Consider the following 20,645-nt stretch of genomic DNA (forward strand, 5'->3'; position numbering starts at 1 on the left):
CTCGCCGAGTCTCCTCACAAGACCCAAAAATAAAAGAATAAAATAACACCTGGGAATCCGGATGTTACAATCATCCAGTAAAACAACAAAATTTATTTGCTTCTTTGCGACATATGTTTAACAGAGATTAGTACATACGTATCCCTTACTATGTATGCTTACATGTTAAATTCATCAATCTTAAGTAAGGCTTTGTAATAAATTTAATTTCTCGGTGTTTAGTTTGATGTTTTTATATATAGTCAATTGTAAATCAATACAATCATTTGTATTTTCGTAATAAATTATGTTTGCGACTGCAATAAAGTGTTTCTAACAAACTGGTCATGAGTTAATCTCATACGTATATTTTCTCACAGTTCTAAAAAAAATTATGTTGGCAACTAAATTATGGTTTTTCCATATATAAGTCTTTTGATGCATAAATCAGGTTTCAAGACACGGATCAATAAATCACATAGCATATATCCATAATTAATAATTCATAACAAATGTTCACATGAAAGTTGGGTAACAAGTTAAATCTTGCGTCATTATTTACACACAAATAATAATAAGAATCCAAATATATTGTGTGGTGATTAGAAATCTGCGATCCCAATCCACAAGTCTTCTGTTTCTCGAACAATCAAAGAGTCACATGTCCCATTCTGGCTTCTTACTATAAATAGCAACTCCTCTTCATCTTCTTGAACCAACCTACTGTTCAAAGCCATCATCATCGTAATCATCTCATCTCATAACTTTTACTTTACCTTTTAAGAAACATATATCTTTCTTCTGGTTATTAATTAATTTTATCCTCTCCATATATGGCTACGGCTGCCGGAGCTGTAATCCGACCACTGGTAATCACCTTTTTTAAAAGTTTTAATAGTATCATGGGTTGACCCGTCAAGACAGTTGTTTTTTATTTTTTATTTTTTTGTCTTCACATTAACAAACAAATAATAGTTTCAAACGTCATTTACACAAGGTATATTAAAATAGATATTATATCCTCACCTGTCTATTATGGGTTAGAGTCTTTTTAGCCATTTTCGCTAAATATGTTCTAGCTTCTTCTACATTTACACTGCATATCGCTCTTGTTCTCATCGTCTTTCTCTCTACCACATGTACATGCATACACACACACACATTAAGTACACATTTATAATGAGTCTTTCTCTCATCGTCTTTCTCTCAATCATGAGTCTTCATCGATCAGTTTAATCTGTTTTAGTAGCCTTAAAGAATTAACATAGAAATGGCGTCTATAACTATTTCTTTGTTGCAGTTGAACTTGAATGGTTCTGGTGGAAGAACTTTGCCTCCAACCTCAGCTTTCTTTGGTGGAGATATAAAAAAACTGGTGTTTAAACCAAAAACAAAGGCTTCAAGTGGGAAATTCAAGGTGGTTGCAGCTGAAGTTGATGAAGATAAGCAGACCAACAAGGACAGGTGGAGAGGACTTGCGTTTGATGAATCCGATGATCAACAGGATATCACCAGAGGGAAAGGAATGGTGGATACACTCTTTCAAGCTCCCATGGATAGTGGCACTCATTATGCCGTTTTGAGCTCCTATGAGTACCTAAGCACAGGCCTCCGGCAGTAAGTATTTTATATTTTCTCCATCTCATATACTTCAATTAATATATAGTGGTTATATATTATTTTTGAGTTTCTTGTTGATCACGTCAAAATTAATGATATTACGTACTTATAGATACAACCTCGATAATACCATGGATGGATTCTACATTGCACCTGCTTTCATGGACAAGCTTGTTGTTCACATCACCAAAAACTTCATGACATTGCCAAATATCAAGGTATAGTAACTAATTAAGTAATTAACTGTGATATGTTTACTGTTTAGTATGAAAAGGCGATTTGCCTCAAATAACAACCAACTTTAATTACTACCAAAATAGGCAATGTAATTTACTAACTTGTATTTTTCTACCTATTAAGGCAATATATAACTTGTATTTTTCGAACTATATGTTCCAATCCAAATTGTCTAATTAGACAATTCAATTTTATAAACATTTAAAACAAAAAAGGTCAACTAATTAAAAATAAAAGTTCTAGAATTATTTAAACTAAACAAAGGCAAATGTACACACGAATTTCTGGGTTATATAATTCTTATATCGTTAGAAAACTATAAGTTAATTGTTATTATGAGTAAAACCTAAAGTATGTTGCTTATTTCGGTAACAATGGTAAGTTTATTGCTATATCTTGTAATTCTTTTCTAAATATTCTAAAATAATATGTACGATTTCAATTGCAGGTTCCGTTAATTTTAGGCATTTGGGGAGGCAAAGGTCAAGGAAAATCTTTCCAATGTGAGCTTGTATTTGCGAAAATGGGTATCAAGTAGGTTTTGATCCTTCTAATGCTTTGAAGTTTGAACTATAAACCTGAGCATAATTTCTAGTCTAACGTTCATATCGAATATGTATAAATCAATCCAGCCCAATCATGATGAGTGCCGGAGAATTAGAAAGCGGAAACGCAGGTGAACCGGCGAAATTAATCCGGCAAAGATACCGCGAAGCAGCAGACATAATCAGCAAAGGGAAAATGTGTGTTCTCTTCATCAACGATCTTGATGCAGGTGCCGGAAGAATGGGTGGAACTACTCAATACACAGTCAATAACCAGATGGTGAATGCTACCCTCATGAACATCGCCGATAACCCCACTAACGTCCAGCTTCCCGGAATGTACAACAAGCAAGAAAACCCTAGGGTTCCGATCATCGTCACTGGTAACGACTTTTCCACTTTATACGCCCCTTTAATCCGTGATGGTCGTATGGAGAAATTCTACTGGGCGCCTACTCGCGAAGATCGAATTGGGGTTTGCACTGGTATTTTCAGATCTGATAATATTCCTAAAGACGATGTTGTCAAGCTTGTTGACACCTTCCCAGGTCAATCGATTGGTGAGTTCGTTGATGAAGTTCTATAAAATATTTTGGAATACTTTGTTTCTTTGTTTTAATGGGGTTTTGTGCAGATTTCTTTGGTGCTTTGAGAGCGAGAGTGTATGATGATGAAGTTAGGAAGTGGATTTCGGGGATTGGAATTGAAGGAATTGGGAAGAGACTTGTGAATTCAAGGGAGGGACCTCCGACTTTTGAACAGCCGAAAATGACTATTGAAAAGCTTCTGGAGTATGGAAATATGCTTGTGAAGGAACAAGAGAATGTGAAGAGAGTTCAATTAGCAGACAAGTATTTGAAGGAAGCTGCACTTGGAGATGCTAATGAGGACGCCATTAAAAGTGGAGCCTTCTATGGTTAGCGAAGCTTCGCTTTGTAGGATTGTAAATTGAATAAGTTTGTTAATAAGAGAAGAGTTTTTTGGATTAAAACTTTTGATCGATGTAACGATGTTATTTATGGATACAGGGAAAGCTGCGCAACAAGTTAATGTTCCTGTTCGTGAAGGCTGCACGGATCCTTTGGCAGAAAACTTTGATCCAACGGCTAGGAGTGATGATGGGAGCTGTGTGTATAAGTTGTAGATGGTGATCAAGGGCTTAGATTATCTGCAAATGCAATAGAAAGATTCTGTAATTATGTTATGGGTGCATATCGTGATATCGATTACTGTTTTGTATGCTAATGGCAGCAATAGTTAATTATGCATGGTGAAATGGTTTTACACTTGAAGAAATTTAAACTTAGAGGTAGCAAAAATTGACATATGATACGAAGTCCGACACGAAATAAACGGGTTTGGATAAGATATTTTAACTCGTTTAAATAAACGAGTTGACGCGACACGACACGAAAATTAAACGGGTAAGGTTCGGGTTGAGAATTTCAACTCAAAAATAACCCGTTTATTTATATGCAAGTATTTTGTATTATTTAAATAAACTATAAAGATACAAAACCAAAACCATAAGTAAAAGAAAACCTTCGAATTGAATCGTTTTGTAATGTTTAAATAACTTAGCCGTCTAGATCAAGACTTAATTTCAGTTTTTTCATTCTCTCCCAAACTACACAGTTTCTATCACCACTCACATCCCACGAGATTGTCATCCACATCCCCAACTCCCACTCTTTTAATTTTGTCATCTGAACTTGCTATGACTTCATCTATTCTGCCTCCAAACTATTAGTTTTTCCTCTCCGCCTACCTAACTCCTACTCTTTCAACATGCTCAATCTTTTAACCTCACATGACACGATATATTTCAAGGTATAGCCGTAACCCGAAACCCGACACGAACTCGACACGAAAATAAACGGGTTGACACGACACGACACGTTAATTAAATGGGTCGGGTTAGGGTCAAGCACTTTCAACCCGTTTAGTGTTTCGACACGACACGAACCCGACACGACACGACATGATTGTCACCTCTAACTTTAATCGTATACCTTGATAATATGTTTGGTAGTATCAGAAAACATTGGCAGGATTTGTGACTTTCAAACTAAATTTTAACTTTCATCCAAAATTTCAGATTTCATATTGAAAATGGGATGAAAATTACTTACTTTTGTGCTCTTTGTAGCCAATTAGAGAACACAACTGGAAATTTTACTAGTGGTTTTTGAACTTTGATTAAAAGAGTTGGGATAGTGATGAAAAAACCACTATATTTTGTTATTTTTTTCGATTTAACCATTTAATTTTCATTTGTGTTAAGAAAAATCATTTAATTTTTGATAAATTTTCTATGGCGACCACTATCAGCTTTATTTCTACTTAGAAAACTATAAATTTTCATTTTGTGTTAAAAAACCATCCATAAATTGTTGGTTAAATTGGACTTTTGGAAAAAAAAAATATTTTTTATTTTAGCAATTAAAACCGATTATAATAAGTAATAGTGGTTGTGTTGAAACATTTTGCCAAAAATGATGGTTTTTTTGAAATTATTAAAAATTGATGGTTAACCTGAATTTTTGAGAGATATAGGTGTTGTTTGTTTTGGAATTTGTTACATGACTTTTATCTTTTTTCAAGTTTGCGAAAAAAGACGTATACTTGCGAAATGTTTATCCGCCAGAAGGAAAAAAATGTTCAAAAAATACTTTTGTAGAAAAACAAACGAGGTCATAGTGTTTTTTTGTCATTATCCCAAAAGAGTTAGGCTACTCATGAAGGTGATGAAAAAAAAAAAGATTGGCTAAAAAGACATCCCATATTGCAATATAGACATCCTAATTAATTTTTTAAATATTTTTATTGGCTGAAATTACATTGTCTTCCGAAAAAATTGATTATAAGCAGTAAATTATTGGTTGACATTTTAAAAAGTAGTCAATGGGTGTCCAAGGGGTGTCTTATTAGCAACACCCCTAAAAAATTGGGATGTTTGACATGTCTTTTACGGTCCAATAAAAAGTTAGGTATTAATTGGTTACTTTTGATATTATAATTAAAAGTCTTGTATTTATCTTATAGCCCTCGTGAAGATGGATGGTCGCAGGGCAAACCAAGGGGAATGGACGGAGGTCCGCCGGAGGAAAAAGCCGATCCAGAATATGGAAACAAACGCAAATATAACATCCTTTTACGTCTCCAACTTACCAGATAATGTAAGCAAGATCAAAATTAGAAACTCGTTTCAGGTGTTCGGAAAGGTAGCAGACATCTACATCAGCGGCAAAAGAGACAGGTCAGGCTCTATGTTTACATTTGTTAGATTTGAAGGAGTCAAAGATGCAAAGATTTTGGAGATGGAGATGAGCAGGGTAAGATGTGAACACTGCATATTAAAGGTAAACATTGCAAAGTATATGAGGAAAAGTAACGCTCCTACTGCCACTAGAAACCATGTGAGTTTGAATGGAGCCCCGGCTCATCCTACTCATAACGGCCACTATTTCCAGCCCACGGTCTGTAGACCTCAAGGAAATAAAACTTTTGCAGAAGCAGTTGCTGGACAGAAATTTACATCGACCACTACCACACGTCATGTTATTGATTTAAAACCTATAGAAAGAACGCGAAACTGGGATGATTGTGTTCTGACTGGGGAGGTACTCAACGCCCAACTTATCGCAGATATCCCCACCATCCTATAGGTTGATGGAAATGCAAGTGGGAGAGTGTATTACACTGGTGGTTTGAGGATATTGATTAAATTCAATAATAAAAAAGAAGTCGAATCATTCTATGCCAATGACTCAAGTTAGAGTAGATGGTTTAAATGGTTGAAACATGGATTTTGTGAGAACGAAGAGGCTGAAAGAATCACGTGGGTAAGAATCCATGGCATTCCAGTAAGATTTCGATCTGAAACAAACTATGCATGTATTGCCGGATTCTTTGGCAAAGTAATTGAAACTTTTGGAATCACATGGGATGTCTTTGATATTTCATCCGGGCATGTTTGCATATTGACGAAATCTAAAATTAGTATCAATGAGGAGATCGACGTCAAATATGAAAATAATCTATACAAGGTTGGTGTGGTGGAATACGACAGAGAATGGACTCCGTTTGATAACAATGCATGGAATCAAGCATGGAACAAAAAATTTGAATACGACAATGATACTAAAGAGGATATAGACTCTGGAAATTCTATGGAGGTTGAGTCATCGGAGTCCGATGAAGAGGCAATATCAGCATCTTGGGAAGTTGGGGAAAAAATTATAGAGAACTAGAAGACGGTGAAATTGTGGAAGAAACGTTGGTCGATAATATGTTGAACCAGTCCCCATCTCAAGCTCTGGAGCAGGCGATGGAAGGGGAACACCACACAAACGTAGAAACAACGGAAAACGAAAAGTCTCCCAACTCTTATAACTCTGATAACTCCAATGTTGGCGGTGTGAAACCGAACAGATACAACCACCCAAATAAGTCCACTGATAAAATAACAGATAGGCCCATCCATACTATCCCTCTTCCTGGTGGGGATGATTGGCCCAATTCCCCAGAACGGGCCCAAGTTAATACTATCTACACACTTCGGAATGGGTGGTTCGATTGATAAAAGAAGGAGAATCATATAAGATCCGATTCAACAACCGCTTCTAGATCCAGGTAACTCGTATGTGGTCGGGGTCCCCGCAATTGCAATACCTCCCCTCTTTGACTTGAATCTCACTGTGCCTAATCACGAAACTGACAATAGTCTCACCCATGGAGACGATCAATGCTCCTCTAACGAAATTTCTAGTATCCTCCGAGTGGGTCAAGAGGTTGGCTTCCAAATTTCCGATGAAGATCCAATTATCAAGGAAGCGGTCCTCAATGGAGATGGTGGTGTGGAAATTCCTCAAAGAACTACCTATGTCTCAACATTAGGGGGTGTGGGGAAACTCACAAGATCGATTGGATAAGAAGATTAAAAGATTCACATAACATTGATTTCATAAGCTTACAAGAAACCAGGGTCGCGGACTCAAATGATATTGATTTCATGGGAGCTTGGGGTAGTTCAGAGTATCAACTAGAGTTTGTGAACCCAGTGGGAAGATCTGGCGGGATAATAAGCATATGGGACCCTCACGTCTTCGTCAGATCTCAGACCTTCTCATCCAGACACTTTCTAGCTATATCAGGGCACTGGCTTGGTTTTCCAGGTACCACCACTTTGGTCAACGTTTATGGACCACAATCTATCCAAGAAAAGAGAAAATTATGGGCAGATCTTCTTGACTTAAAGAGAAGCATAGATGGAACTTGGGTGTTTCTCAGAGATTTTAATGCAGTAAGGTATGAACAAGAAAGACTGAATTCAAGATTTTGTCGAATACTGCTGCTGACTTCAACAATTTCATTGCAAATGCTGGCTTACATGAATTCAGTCTGGGGGGAAGGAAATTCACTTACCTCTGTGATGATGGGAGAAAACTCAGTAAACTCGATAGATACCTGGTTTGTTCCAACTTCATATATCATCAACCTCTCACAACTGTTATTGCACTGCCTCGAGAATATTCAGATCATACCCCGTTAGTTCTCAAGCCGTCGAATCAAGATTTTGGGCCACCCCCATTTAGATTCTTCAATTCGTGGATACATAGGGAGGATTTTGATGCAACATTCAGTAACGCATGGAACTCATTTATCGGTTTTGGCACTCCAGATATGTTTCTAATGGCCAAACTTCGATTTGTCAGGAACGAATTTAGCAAATGGCGAAACACAGAAACTGCCAAGGAATCAAAGTTGTTGTCCCAATTAAAGAAGAGAGTGGCCGATATCGAAGTTCTCGCTGAAACCAGGACATTATCGGTGGGGGAATTAACTGAAAGAAGAGATTGTAAAGGAAAAATTCAAGAACTGGAGTATTTCGCTAGAATAGATATCCAGCAAAAAGCAAAAATTCGTTGGATATCGGATGGGGACGAAAACTCCAAATTTTTTCACAATGCAATAAAGATCAAAGGTAGGAAAAATAGACTGCATGGATTGGTAATTGATGGGAGATGGAACACATATCCGAGCGACATTAAAAGAGAGGTACATAGATTCTTCGGGAACAAATTCGAAGATAAGTGGCCCATAAGACCCAAGCTAATCAGCGATGAGTTCAAAACACTCTCATCAGATCAAAGAAGGTTTCTTGATGAACCCATCACTAATGTTGAAATAAAACAAGCAGTTTGGAGTTGGGTAGTGACAAATCGCCTGGCCCAGATGGGTACACATTCAAGGTGCTGAAAAACAAATGGGAGATAGTAAAATATGACATCATTCATTTTGTATCTTACTTTGAAACGTTTGGTCGACTAGCGAAGGGATGCAACTCTTCCTTCATTACCCTCATTCCAAAAGTCAAAGACCCGTTGAATCTTGGAGACTATAGGCCAATCAGTCTCATAGGTTGCATGAATAAGATCGTGGCCAAGATCATTGCACTGAGACTAAAAACGGTGATAGGCTCGGTAATTGATGATGTACAATTAGCCTACATTGAAGGAAGACACATCTTGGAGGGACCATTAATCTTAAACGAAGTATGCTCATGGGCAAAAAAAAGCAAAGGAAAAGGTGTTCCTACTAAAAATCGATTTTGAAAAGGCTTTTGACTCAATCAATTGGGGGTATCTTGATTCAGTTATGGAGCAGATGGGTTTCAGTAACAAATGGCGAAGCTTGATACATGGGTGTCTTTCATCGTCCAGGGCCTCAATTCTAATAAACGGCTCCCCCACAGATGAGTTTCCAATATCCAAAGGTGTGAGACAAAGAGACCCGCTCTCTCCTTTCCTCTTCATCATAGCTATGGAAGGCCTGAATATTGCTATAAAAAACGCAACAAAAAAATCCCTCATTGATGGACTCCCATTACCACATAACGGGCCAACCTTGTCACATCTTTTCTATGCGGATGATGCGATCTTCATTGGAAGATGGAATACGAGAAGCATCAAAAATTTGGCCAGAATTCTAAAATGCTTTCACATCTGCTCTGGATTGAAAGTTAACTTCCACAAATCACGTTTATTTGGTATTGGTGTCACTGATTCGGAACTACAGATGCAAGCACGCGTGATTGGATGTTTAAAGGGCACACTACCCTTCATATACCTTGGAGTTCCAACAGGTGCAAACATGGCATTGAAGAAAAATTGGAAACCTATAATCGATAAATTTCACTCGCGTCTATCAGTTTGGAAGGCGAAAATGTTATCATTTGGGGGCAGACTAACGTTAATAAAATCAGTACTTAATAGTTTATCAACTTATTATTTTTCCTTATTCAAGGCTCCGAATGGTATCATTGATGAACTCGAAAAAATAAGAAGGAGGTTTCTTTGGAGTGGGAAAGACTCAAATTCTAAGATACATTGGGTATCCTGGTGTAAAATAGTAGCTTCTAAAAAAGATGGTGGGTTAGGTGTAGGCACTCTAAAAGCTCAAAATTTGGCATTATTAACAAAATGGTGGTGGAGACTCAAAGAAAAGTCAGAAGGTTTATGGAGAGAATGTCTGAATAGCATACATAACCTTAAGAAGAAACCAGTCACCACTATTGCAAAATCAACAATTCCAGGTGTTTGGAGCAATATTGCCAAGGCAATTAAATCCCTGTCTGAATTCGATATCAATTATCATGACCTTTTCACCTTAAACCCCGGTTCCAATATCAACATCTTATTCTGGAAAGACCGTTGGTGCGGCCATGTGACTCTACAGGAACAATTTCCAAGACTATATGATCTAGAAGAAGTAAAAACATGTCTAGTCTCTGATAGACTTGACAACTCTGGCTTTCATTGGAGATGGAGATCACGTGGCCTGAAGGTAGAAGAGTTGGACGATCTGCAAAGGTTAAGTAATATGATCCAAGGAACAAACACGGAGCCGACTGATAATGGGTTTCGTTTTAATCTAAACCCAGATGGTAAATATACTGTCAATGCTTTGCGCCAACGGATTGATTCCAATCCGTTCCCTTTCGATGGAGCAGTGATAAGTTGGTCAAAATCGATCCCCTTGAAAATCAGATGTTTCATATGGAGGGCAGTTTTGGATAGGCTCCCGGTGGCAATGAATCTTGCGAGGAGAGGAGTAAGTTTAGAATCATCCACATGTCCCCTGTGTAACAATGATCAAGAATCAAGAGACCATCTCTTAATCAAGTGTGAGGTAGCAACGGAGGCTAGGGCGTGTATACTAAAATGGTGTGGCATATCTGTTACCTCATTTGATAATGTAGGTGAACTTATCAATTTCGCAGCCACGTGGGGAAGTTGTTCTAAGAGGAGGAAAAGGCTCAATGCAGTGCTTTACGGGTTATTATGGTTCATCTGGTTGGCCCGGAATAACAAGTTGTTCAAAGGAATACAAACGAATCCGGCTAGGATTGCAGACGAGGTGGTATCTCAAACTTTTGCCTGGTTTAAATATAGAACTTCGATGGTGAATTGTAGTTGGATCGAGTGGAGTATTTCTCCTTTTCATTAAGATCTTTTTGTTTTGTATTTTGTACATTGCCCTCGTTTTAGTTACTTGCTAATCGAGTGGTTATTATTAATATATATTTGCCGTTTTCAAAAAAAAAATTATCTTATAGCCTCTAATTTAATCCTACACATAATCATGCTAACTCAATGAGATCTGTTTTTATCCTTAATTATCAAACATTGAGGGGTATCACCCCGATGAACGGCAAAAGGTGAAAGTTCACATCCACCGATATAAACAAAAAGATGATCACAATTAAAATAAATAAAATTTATATTTAAGATATTTATGAGTCGCTATTTTTTTAGCCACTAAATCTTGTTTCGTTGTTTTATGAAATATTATTAGTAAAAAAAAGATGTTAACCTTTAAAAAAAAATCTTTTCACCTCATTTTTATAATATTTTATTGGTTTGATTCATGAGTTTGTTTTTTCTTCTTCGTCTTTATATTCATTAGGCCATATTATTCAATGGCCGGCAATTCTGATGTCCCCATGTTGCTTCTTTTTGTCTATATCATGAGACTTCATTTATTCCACTAAGATGACAAAAATTCATATCGATATACAACAAAAATATTAATTATAAGACTAATAAGAGCAAAGACGTCGACTATAAGAATTTACCTTATTTAAAATGTTAGAATATACTCGATTATTCCCAAGTTGCAGACCATTCACCCAACATACTAGATTTCAAATCTTGGCATTATTTATAGGACCTTAACCTACATATAGAAGTGTGTGTTAAGGTGTCTAATTCTCATTTCTTCTTCTACTTATATAAGTGTGTAAAAGTATTTGGTTTTTGCTTTGTCTAGTAAAATTTCAATGGCCGGGGAGAAGGAGCAAAATACACCGTGTCTTGAAGCCCAACAAACAAGGCCATGTAAGTTCACTTACAATCTTTTTCTTTCAGTTTAGTAAATGATATATATACACCTATCGTTTGAATGTTAGGATTCATTTGATAAGTAATTATTGAAGTCTGCTAAAAGTATTGCGATCTTTTGTGGATGAATGATATGCAATGCAGCTGTGAAGACAACATGGCCAGAACTCGTGGGGATGAAAGCTGAAGATGCAGAAAAGAAGATAAAGGAAGAGATGTCGGGTGCTATGGTCCATGTAGTTCCTCAAGATACTTTTCTTACAATGGAATTCAGATCAAATCGAGTCAGGTTATTCGTTGATTCTTCTCAAAATGTTGTCAGGGCACCAAGAATAGGCTAAATCTCATGGTCAGCCTCATCAACTCAAGATTGAACTGTGCTGATCCAATGGCTTTATTCATATATACTATGTACACTCGACACTAGCTTTCATGTATCTCCTACCCGTGTTTATTTGAATCTATGTTTGAATTAATGTAACTTACAAACATAAATACCCAACTTAATAACTAATCGGATAATGTCATGATGATTTATTTATGAAAATGTCGATTTTACCCTTGACAAGATTTTGGTTTATTTATGAAAATGAAGACGGCAAGAATAGAACCCTAACCTCATATTCACAAGGGATAATGACTTAAAAGGGTAATATATTTTTCGATTTGTACACATTTGGTCATTGAGTTTTTTTTTCGTCCACATTTACCCCTTCAACTTGTTAAACTGTACACATTCAGTCCTTATGACCGGTTACTCCAGGTTAGCCGGTAAAAATGACTTAATAGGGTAATATATTCTCATTTTGTATACATTTAGTCCTTAATATTTTTGTATACATTTAGTCCTTAGTATTTTTTTGTTTCAAAATAAGTCATTTTTGTTTTTATACTCATTCAGTACTTATGAATGATTTCTTTAGGTTTTTCTTACGACATCTTACGTAGGACAATTATTGATGAAGTGTGTGGGGTTGTTGATGTTTATGTGTAACGTCTTATTTTCAAAACAAAAAATTTTCATTTTTAATTAAGGCAAAACTCCTTAGTTATAAATCCATTATTAAGAAAAAAATGTTTATTCCAAAATACATTTATCGAAAATCATAGTAACATAAGAAACGTGGAATCCTCAATACTGTTGATGAGTGTGTACTGTCATGTCTTCCCCTTCCCACGATCAATGATAGAATCTGAAAACATAAACAACTAGTTAAACACAAAGTTTAGCGAGTTTCCCCCAAAATACGTGATACAACAAACGTATTATCATGTATAACGGCTCCACACTCATCAGATTGGAATACCTTGGCCCAAGCAGTCATTGGACTGAAATGCCAACATGCAACAGGTCTAATTAGTCATCGGATCGGAATATCCAAAGATTGTCGGCATGCCGCCTTAACCCAACCGCTCTTCTCGAGCATTCGTGACTATGGCTCACAGTTGGCCCGCACTACAACATATAGCAGGCTCACCTCAACCTATCCCACCATCATATGGCTATCTACATAAGATGTTGTGAGAAAATCTAAAGAAATTATTTATAAGTACTGAATGAGTACAAAAACAAAAATGACTTATTTTGCAATAAAAAAAAATATTAAGGACTAAATGTATACAAAAATATTAAGGACTAAATGTGTACAAAATGAGAAATATATTACCCTATTAAGTCCTTTTTACCGGCTAACCTGGAGTAGCCGGTCATAAGGATTAAATGTGTACAGTTTAACAAGTTAAAGGGGTAAATGTGGACGAAAAAAAAAGTCAGTGACTAAATGTGTACAAATTAGAAAATATATTACTCTTGTAAGTCATTATCCCTATTTACAAATCCACAAGTTTACCACTAGGCTCAAAGCCTACTTGTGTTTTACATAAGGGATGTACACAACAATTTTTTGTTATACACAACAGTTTATGCATTATAGAGTTGTATAGTACAACATTTTAAAGCATCAATTGTTGTGTATGGAGAAAAATTATTGTGTACAAACCATCTCCCTTTATATAAATATCATATATATTGTATACCGCTTAAACAATTTCAATACACTTATTATTATTATTATTATTATTATTATTATTATTATTATTATTATTATTATTTCTTCGAATTTTCAATACTTTTTATTATCAATATAAAAACTTTTTGGAATACATTTATTATTATTATTATTATTATTATTATTATTATTATTATTATTTTCTTCGAATTTTCAATATCATTATGTATTTTTTTTATTATCAATATAAAAACTATTTTTTGTTGTTTCGATTCTCACTATAAATGCATTTTTGTGTATTATTAATTTAAGTATTTTTTTGTTCATACTTTCAATATAAATAGTTAAATAGATATATTTTGTATTTTTCAATATAAATATTTATATACCTTATATCAATAAAACTGTGTTTTTTCATATTTTCAATATAAATACATAGATTTCGTTTATAGTATATAAATATGTATTGTTTTTGTATTATTCACTTTATGAATGCGTATTTGAATTATTCGGTCGAGAATATGTTTAATTATAATGCATTTAAAATGTATTTATACATTTATCAAATTTATATAATATATATGAAATCTACATATTTATATTGAAAATACGAATAAAGATAGTTATATTGATATAAGACATATAGGTATTTATATTGAAAATACAAAATATATGTATTTAACTATTTATATTGAAAATACAAAGAAAAAAGAATAGTTATATTGATAATACGAAAAAATGCATTTATAGTGAAAATATGAGAAAACAAAAAATATATATATTGATAATAAAGAAAATACATAATTATATTGAAAATTCGAAGAAATAATAATAATAATAATAATAATAATAATAATAATAATAATAATAATCAAAATCAAAATCAAAATCAAAAATATATTCAAATTGTTTAAGTGGTATACAATATATATGATTTTTTTTCTAGATAGGAAACACAAGAAACCCTTTTGAGATTAGGGGTAAACCTGTGGCTTTGTGACTTTGAGGAGGCAAAGGCACATCAGCAAATCTAGCCTAATCAGCACACATGTGGCTTGCCACCTGTACAGGTGACCGGTTTAACCTGTAAGAATGAAAATTTTGAAAAAAATATTACAAGTTTGCGGCATAAACGAACTAAAATTTTGTCAAAGGGTAAAACTGACATTTTAAGCCTAACTTGAGATTTATTATAACTTATCATTTGTTTAATTAAATAAGTCAACACAAAAATGATCAACCATTGGCGGACTTAGTGGTGCCCCAGGGGTCCCGGGCCACTACTCCGACGCCGGTACGTAGTGTAAAAAAAAAAATTAATGTTTTTTCTATTGGGTGTACCGACTTAAAACATGAGTGACACTAGTAATATAAATTTATTTGGAAAAAAAAAATTAGTGTCACCCCTATGAAAATGTTTTGCGTCCGCCACAGTGATCAACTCAGGTTTATTATGACATTTTTCCTTGTTTAATTAAATAAGTCAACACAAAAATTGTTAAACATCATCAATTTTCACCCTAAAGAAGGAAATGTACATCTAGTAACTATAGGGAATGACCAATTTTCACCCCTAAAGAAGGAAGTGTACACCTAGTAGCGACAGGGGAATAGGGGGTGGGGTGGGGTGTGAGGTGTGTGCCCTTTGGAATTTTATTAGACAAAACATTATAAAATATAAAGATGTAAAATGATATTTATAAAATAAAACAGTTTTTTATTTTATTTTTTTTATTTTTTAAGTTTGACGGAGACCAAATCTATAACAAAACTAATGACAAAATCTGCAACTATGAAACCAAAGATCAAAGAATACTCAAACAAAAGGGATATAACATGTGTACCAATATACTCTATAACCAAAGGTTGAGGATATGCAAGTCTCCTTGTAGCCAATATATGTATAATATATATTTAAAAGTATGATGGATGTGTGAATAGACATTCAAAAACAAAGAAGTTTTTGTTTCAGTTTTCTCTAAAGTTTAATAATAAAGATAAAAAGTATGAGAGTAAAACTGTTACTTCACATGGGCTAAATTCGAATAAAGTTGGTGATAAAAATTATTTTCCAAATAAAATGAAACCACGTAACATGTCCATGACCAATTGACCAATAACTGAAAAAGGTACTTGAACCAAAATATTTTGTAACATTCACTTTAACGTATCACCAATTTTGATGATTCTGTGTAATTATAAAAACTCAAAAGTTGTTAACCACTTCACCTTAATCTTATATTTTAATCGTTTGATTCATGAGGTTATTATTTGGATAATATAAAATTGATCAAGTCATGATATTATGATATTTAACAGATTTATTATGTTTTTATAATAATTTGAAATAATCACCAATTTCATTCTTTAATGCTACTAGTAAGAAAGGTAACGAGTTTGAAAAACATTACCTAATATAGTGATAAGTCATTTTTCTGATCACCCTTAGCTTTTTCCTTGTTGGTCTTTACAAGATAATTATTCGTCTAATAATTCAATAGCCATTAGTTATATCATGTCCCCATCCATTTGACGTACGTGGCTTTTTTGATCAACTTTTTCTCCACTAAATCACGAAACTTTATTACTCCGGTAAATATTGGAAAATTTTTATCATGAAAAATCGATATGGTCATTGGTCTGCAACAAAATATTATAAGAGCCCATTTATCAGCTAATATATATAGAAGTGTGTTAGCTATTTAGCTCTCATTACTTCTTCTATAATTTATACAAGTTTGTAATTTGGGAACGTCAATAACTTTTATAGATGAAAATGCCAGCGTTCAAACAAACTTTTGTTTGGGTCTCATTTCTTCTTCTCCTTTCTTCTTCTATAATTTATAAAATTATGTTAAAGCATTGGATTCCCAATAACTTTAATAAAATTGCAATGGCCGAGGAGAAGAAGAACCTGCAACTCACATTCCCTGAGGTAGTTTGGGACCCTGATCCATGTAAGTTGATTTCCAATCTTCTTTCAATTAATTCAGTATAACATCATCACATATATGAATATGAATGGATTGATTGATTGTTAGTTTGATAAGTAATTGAAATGTGGTACAAAGTGATGTCGATGAATGATACATTGCAGTTTTGAAGATGACCTTGCAAGAACTCGTGGGGATGAAAGGAGAATATGCAGCAAAGAAGATAGAGGAAGAGATGTTGGGTGCCACTGTCCACGTAGTTCATGAAGATAGTGCTGTTACAGTTGGTTACAGGTTGGATCAAGTCAAGTTAATCCTTGACTCCTCCGAAACTGTTGTCGCGATAAATCTTATAATCGCTAAACTATAGTTGGTTATATTTGTTCATGATGTTTATTTAAATAAATGGTTGACTACTCTACTTTTATGTATTTGCCTTGCGACTAATTGTCTTATTTTCCAATTTATTCGTTCCAATTTTGTGTTTTTCTCATTTCAGTTTAGTTAAACTTCAACATTTCACTACTATAAACACCATCAAGTATGTCTATAAACTATATAAACTATTTGATAACATTTTATATATAACTTCAATTTTTGATTTTTACTTTTTTTTGTTTGCCTTTATTCTTCTGCCTATAGAGTTTCCGGGTCTAGAGATATATTTTATTTATTTTTATATCACTTTATAAAAGTTGTATAATATTATAAAAGTTAAAGCTTTGGTTTTGAAGAAAAAGATTTGCCTTAGAAATTTACGTACAAAAAAACATTTACTCCGTATAATATATCATACTATATTTTGTAATATATTATATTATATCATAACAAATAAAAAATCTTGTTTGGGTAGAATCCTGGACAACATTAAGAAAAATAGGTTTCTTTTAAGTTCCTTATATATACTCATTGATGCACTAGCCATTTTGTCCCATATTGTTGGGAAGAAGAAAATAGAATTCGATACTCGTGGGTTATACCATGGGAACGAACTATTTTATTAAATATATTTAAGAAATATTTTAGTTAAATTGAGATTACAATTTAGTTTTTGCTTTTATCACTACAGTTTATTACTTTTAACTATTTACAAAATATTCTTTAGTTTTTTTTAAATGGAACTGAAATTTATATTTGAGTTGACATTGTAATGCGCAGAAACATATTAAGGATACCGGATCCACCGGGTCAACATAACCCATTTATATTTATAGTGTATATTTCAAAAGATATTTACATGTGTTCTCAAATCCCTAGATTAGCTCCTATGTCATCTCCTGTAAATATGCTTATTTCCTTTGTGTAATTTGCCTATATAAGACACGTAAATTATTGAATGTATTCAAGCTTTTCATCTCAATTTCATACCGCTTTACACTACTAGAAAATTGATGCAATAGCTACAGCACAATCCGTAGCTATTCCGTAGCTATAAGCGGATAGCTACGGAATTGCTACGGAAAATTGGCTGTAGCATAATGGCCCGTGGCTAAGGTGTTGTTTGTTTTTTTGAAGCCAAAAAGTCTGCAGTCTGCGGACCACATCTGCAAGCCTCTGCGGTAGAAGAGGTGGACCAAATGTCTGCAGTCTGCAATAAGAAGACTGTTTGTTTTTAACGTCTGCAGCCGTTGAAATAAATTAATTTTTCAAACTTAATTTCATGTCATAAAGATTAAAAATGCATTTTTAGCAAAAAGAGAAAGAAAAAATAAATAAAATGGGTGATCTTTTTTTTTTTTTTTGGTTAAAATGAGGTCTGAAGACCTTTGAAGACAGTGGCCCATGTCTGCGCCAGGAAGACCTCGCGCAGACGTTTTTTGGTCTGCGCACTTCCAAAAAACAAACACTCTGCGAGGGCATATGTCTGCGCGTTGTCTGCGCGGCGCAGACAAAAGTGGTTGCGCAGCTCTTCACAGAAAAAACAAACAGCCCCTAAATTGTAGCTACGGAATCACTATGGGATAGCTACGGAATTTTCCGTAGCTACTATAGCTACGGAATAGCTACAAAAATAAATAGTTACGGATTTCCTACAGAATAGCTACGGAATTGAATAGCTACGGAATAGCTACGGAACTAAATAGCTACGGAATAGCTACGAATCCAAATAGCTACAGAATAGCTACGGAAGTAAATGGCTACGAATTTTCTGTAGGTAATCCGTAGCTAATTACATTTTATTTTTTAAAAAAAAATAATATTTTTTTTAAATAAAATAACAATTAATTTGGTCAAAATGAAACAAAAATTCATTACATTAAACTACAAAATGTAAAATACATTAGTGTCTAACACATTACAAAAACATCATTTTCTAAAAATAAATATTAGAATAAACATCATCTATACAACAAAATAAAAAATTTGGTCAAACTAAAAAATATGTTGCTATTTACAACACCAGAAAGCTTCATGAAGGGCAACCAACCGGTAACTATTACACAAGTCAGCTACTACAGTTTTTTGGCCTCCAGATAACTGCTTCATGGATTGTGTCACCTTGTCCAGTAAAAGAAACCTGAACTTGTTAAACATAAGATGATATTGATAAGTAGATTGTATAACATTATAATATATATATATATATATATATATATATATATATATATATATATATATATATATATATATATATCAAAAAACTTAATAAATATAACATTATAACATGAAACTATGATAAAAAAAAAACCCTTTGATCTGAGAAGTTTATTGATATGAGGTTGGGGACTTGAAGGAGGCCATGTCGCAAGAAACCCTTTAAGCCTTTTACAGAACTCACTGCATAAATCTGTTGTGGTGCTTGAGAGATCAAGTTGAAAAAATGAAAAAATATATTCAATTTTAGACATGCAAAACCAATCTATGTTCTTGCTACATACACATACACACATAAAACTAATAATTGAGGGATGGAGAACTAACCTGTAATCTAATCTGTATGTTTCTACATACACAAACAGCCAAATATACATACACACATAAAACTAATAATTAAGGGATGAAGAAGTAACCTGTAATCCAATCTGTATGTTTGTTACATACACAAACAGCCAAATACACATACACACATAAAACTAATAATTGAGGGATGAAGAACTAACCTGTAATCCAATCTGTATGTTTGCTACATACACAAACAGCCAAATACCACTATCTGCTCCATTCATTTTTGCTCCAACCACCAAACACCACCATTGACCATCTTCCTGTTTGCATCTGTTCTGTACCATCACATGCTCAACTACTCCACCATTTTAGCAACATAAACAACCGAGAACCAGAACAAAACCACCTACATCTTCAATCCATCGTTCTTGATAACTTCACAAATGACCAAGGGACCAAAATTTTGGTCAAGAAATTACCCGAATCCAAATACCCTTCACTCAGGCAATTAATCGAACACTTGGTGGGCAGATGGTTTCATACACAAAAAAATTAAAGATTTTGGTCAAGAAATTACCCGAATCAAATACCCTTCTTCCCTACCTGTTACAACTGTTACAACCGAGACACAAATCCAACTAACAATTCAAAAAGATGAAGAAACAACAAATGATTTTAGAAAGATGAAGAAAGAACAAACAATTTTAAAAAATCATTATGTGATGTTGCAGAAAGAACAAACAATTTTTAAAAGAACAAATGATCTAATGTCGACTAACCTTTGCAGAAGCTGTCGACGAACCAAAAGTTGTCGCCGTCGATTGAAGTTGTCGACGCGATGCTCGGAAACGGAAGTTGTCGCCGGTTTACTTCATTCGTTGAGTCGAGAGAGGGAACGCGAATGAGAGAGGTAACATGATGATCGGAAGAGAAGCTAAGGGTGCAAGAGAAGGACGGAGGATATAGGAGAAGCAGACAAAGCGGGAATCCAAAATTGGGTGAAACGGGAATGAAAATTTTGGAGGTCAGACT

The 20,645-nt window shown here is 34.2% G+C and overlaps 4 protein-coding genes across 10 annotated transcripts in view; 3 read left to right on the plus strand and 1 right to left on the minus strand.

Moving 5' to 3' along the window:
* The first annotated feature begins 689 nt into the window (after window positions 1-689).
* On the plus strand, window positions 690-3,667 carry LOC111889447 (ribulose bisphosphate carboxylase/oxygenase activase 2, chloroplastic). The gene is made up of 7 exons (XM_023885595.2): window positions 690-848; window positions 1,280-1,596; window positions 1,712-1,817; window positions 2,285-2,370; window positions 2,469-2,941; window positions 3,016-3,297; window positions 3,410-3,667. Exons 1-7 carry the CDS (start codon window positions 813-815, stop codon window positions 3,523-3,525), a joined length of 1,416 nt encoding a protein of 471 aa, XP_023741363.1. The 5' UTR covers window positions 690-812; the 3' UTR covers window positions 3,526-3,667.
* A 7,879-nt stretch (window positions 3,668-11,546) lies between these two features.
* LOC111889431 (subtilisin inhibitor) lies at window positions 11,547-12,266 on the plus strand. Its single transcript, XM_023885577.3, has 2 exons — window positions 11,547-11,782; window positions 11,930-12,266. Exons 1-2 carry the CDS (start codon window positions 11,725-11,727, stop codon window positions 12,124-12,126), a joined length of 255 nt encoding a protein of 84 aa, XP_023741345.1. The 5' UTR covers window positions 11,547-11,724; the 3' UTR covers window positions 12,127-12,266.
* Window positions 12,267-16,434: 4,168 nt separating this feature from the next.
* Window positions 16,435-17,220, plus strand: LOC111889442 (uncharacterized). The gene is made up of 2 exons (XM_023885587.3): window positions 16,435-16,751; window positions 16,892-17,220. The coding sequence occupies exons 1-2, from the start codon at window positions 16,565-16,567 to the stop codon at window positions 17,095-17,097; spliced, it is 393 nt and encodes a 130-aa protein (XP_023741355.1). The 5' UTR covers window positions 16,435-16,564; the 3' UTR covers window positions 17,098-17,220.
* A 1,744-nt stretch (window positions 17,221-18,964) lies between these two features.
* LOC122194516 (uncharacterized) overlaps window positions 18,965-20,645 on the minus strand; it is a 1,797-nt gene continuing 116 nt past the window's right edge. Inside the window, exons 1-4 of one of the 7 annotated variants that reach the window (XM_052763598.1) lie at window positions 20,393-20,645; window positions 19,829-20,048; window positions 19,417-19,515; window positions 18,965-19,250 (exon numbers count right to left, since the gene is read on the minus strand). The exon at window positions 20,393-20,645 is cut by the window's right edge and continues 88 nt beyond it. In XM_052763598.1, the coding sequence (XP_052619558.1) occupies window positions 19,116-19,250; window positions 19,417-19,515; window positions 19,829-19,957 (363 nt within the window). In that variant the 5' untranslated portion in view covers window positions 19,958-20,048; window positions 20,393-20,645 and the 3' untranslated portion in view covers window positions 18,965-19,115. Of the gene's footprint in view, window positions 19,251-19,416; window positions 19,516-19,828 lie in introns of all 7 variants that reach the window. The other 6 variants (XM_052763597.1, XM_052763596.1, XM_052763599.1 and 3 more) reach the window with 6 other exon arrangements.

This window comes from Lactuca sativa, chromosome 5 (assembly GCF_002870075.4).
Source record: "Lactuca sativa cultivar Salinas chromosome 5, Lsat_Salinas_v11, whole genome shotgun sequence".
Lineage (NCBI taxonomy): Eukaryota > Viridiplantae > Streptophyta > Magnoliopsida > Asterales > Asteraceae > Lactuca > Lactuca sativa.

Bases quoted from the DNA above. Each gene is read 5' to 3' on its own strand.
- LOC111889447 (XM_023885595.2), top strand. From the start codon at position 813: ATGGCTACGGCTGCCGGAGCTGTAATCCGACCACTG. The intron at 849-1,279 runs GTAATCACCTTT...TCTTTGTTGCAG, and splicing joins GAGCTGTAATCCGACCACTG to TTGAACTTGAATGGTTCTGG. The intron at 2,371-2,468 runs GTAGGTTTTGAT...AAATCAATCCAG, and splicing joins TTTGCGAAAATGGGTATCAA to CCCAATCATGATGAGTGCCG.
- LOC111889431 (XM_023885577.3), top strand. From the start codon at position 11,725: ATGGCCGGGGAGAAGGAGCAAAATACACCGTGTCTTGAAGCCCAACAA. The intron at 11,783-11,929 runs GTAAGTTCACTT...TATGCAATGCAG, and splicing joins AGCCCAACAAACAAGGCCAT to CTGTGAAGACAACATGGCCA.
- LOC111889442 (XM_023885587.3), top strand. From the start codon at position 16,565: ATGAAAATGCCAGCGTTCAAACAAACTTTTGTTTGGGTCTCATTTCTT. The intron at 16,752-16,891 runs GTAAGTTGATTT...GATACATTGCAG, and splicing joins AGTTTGGGACCCTGATCCAT to TTTTGAAGATGACCTTGCAA.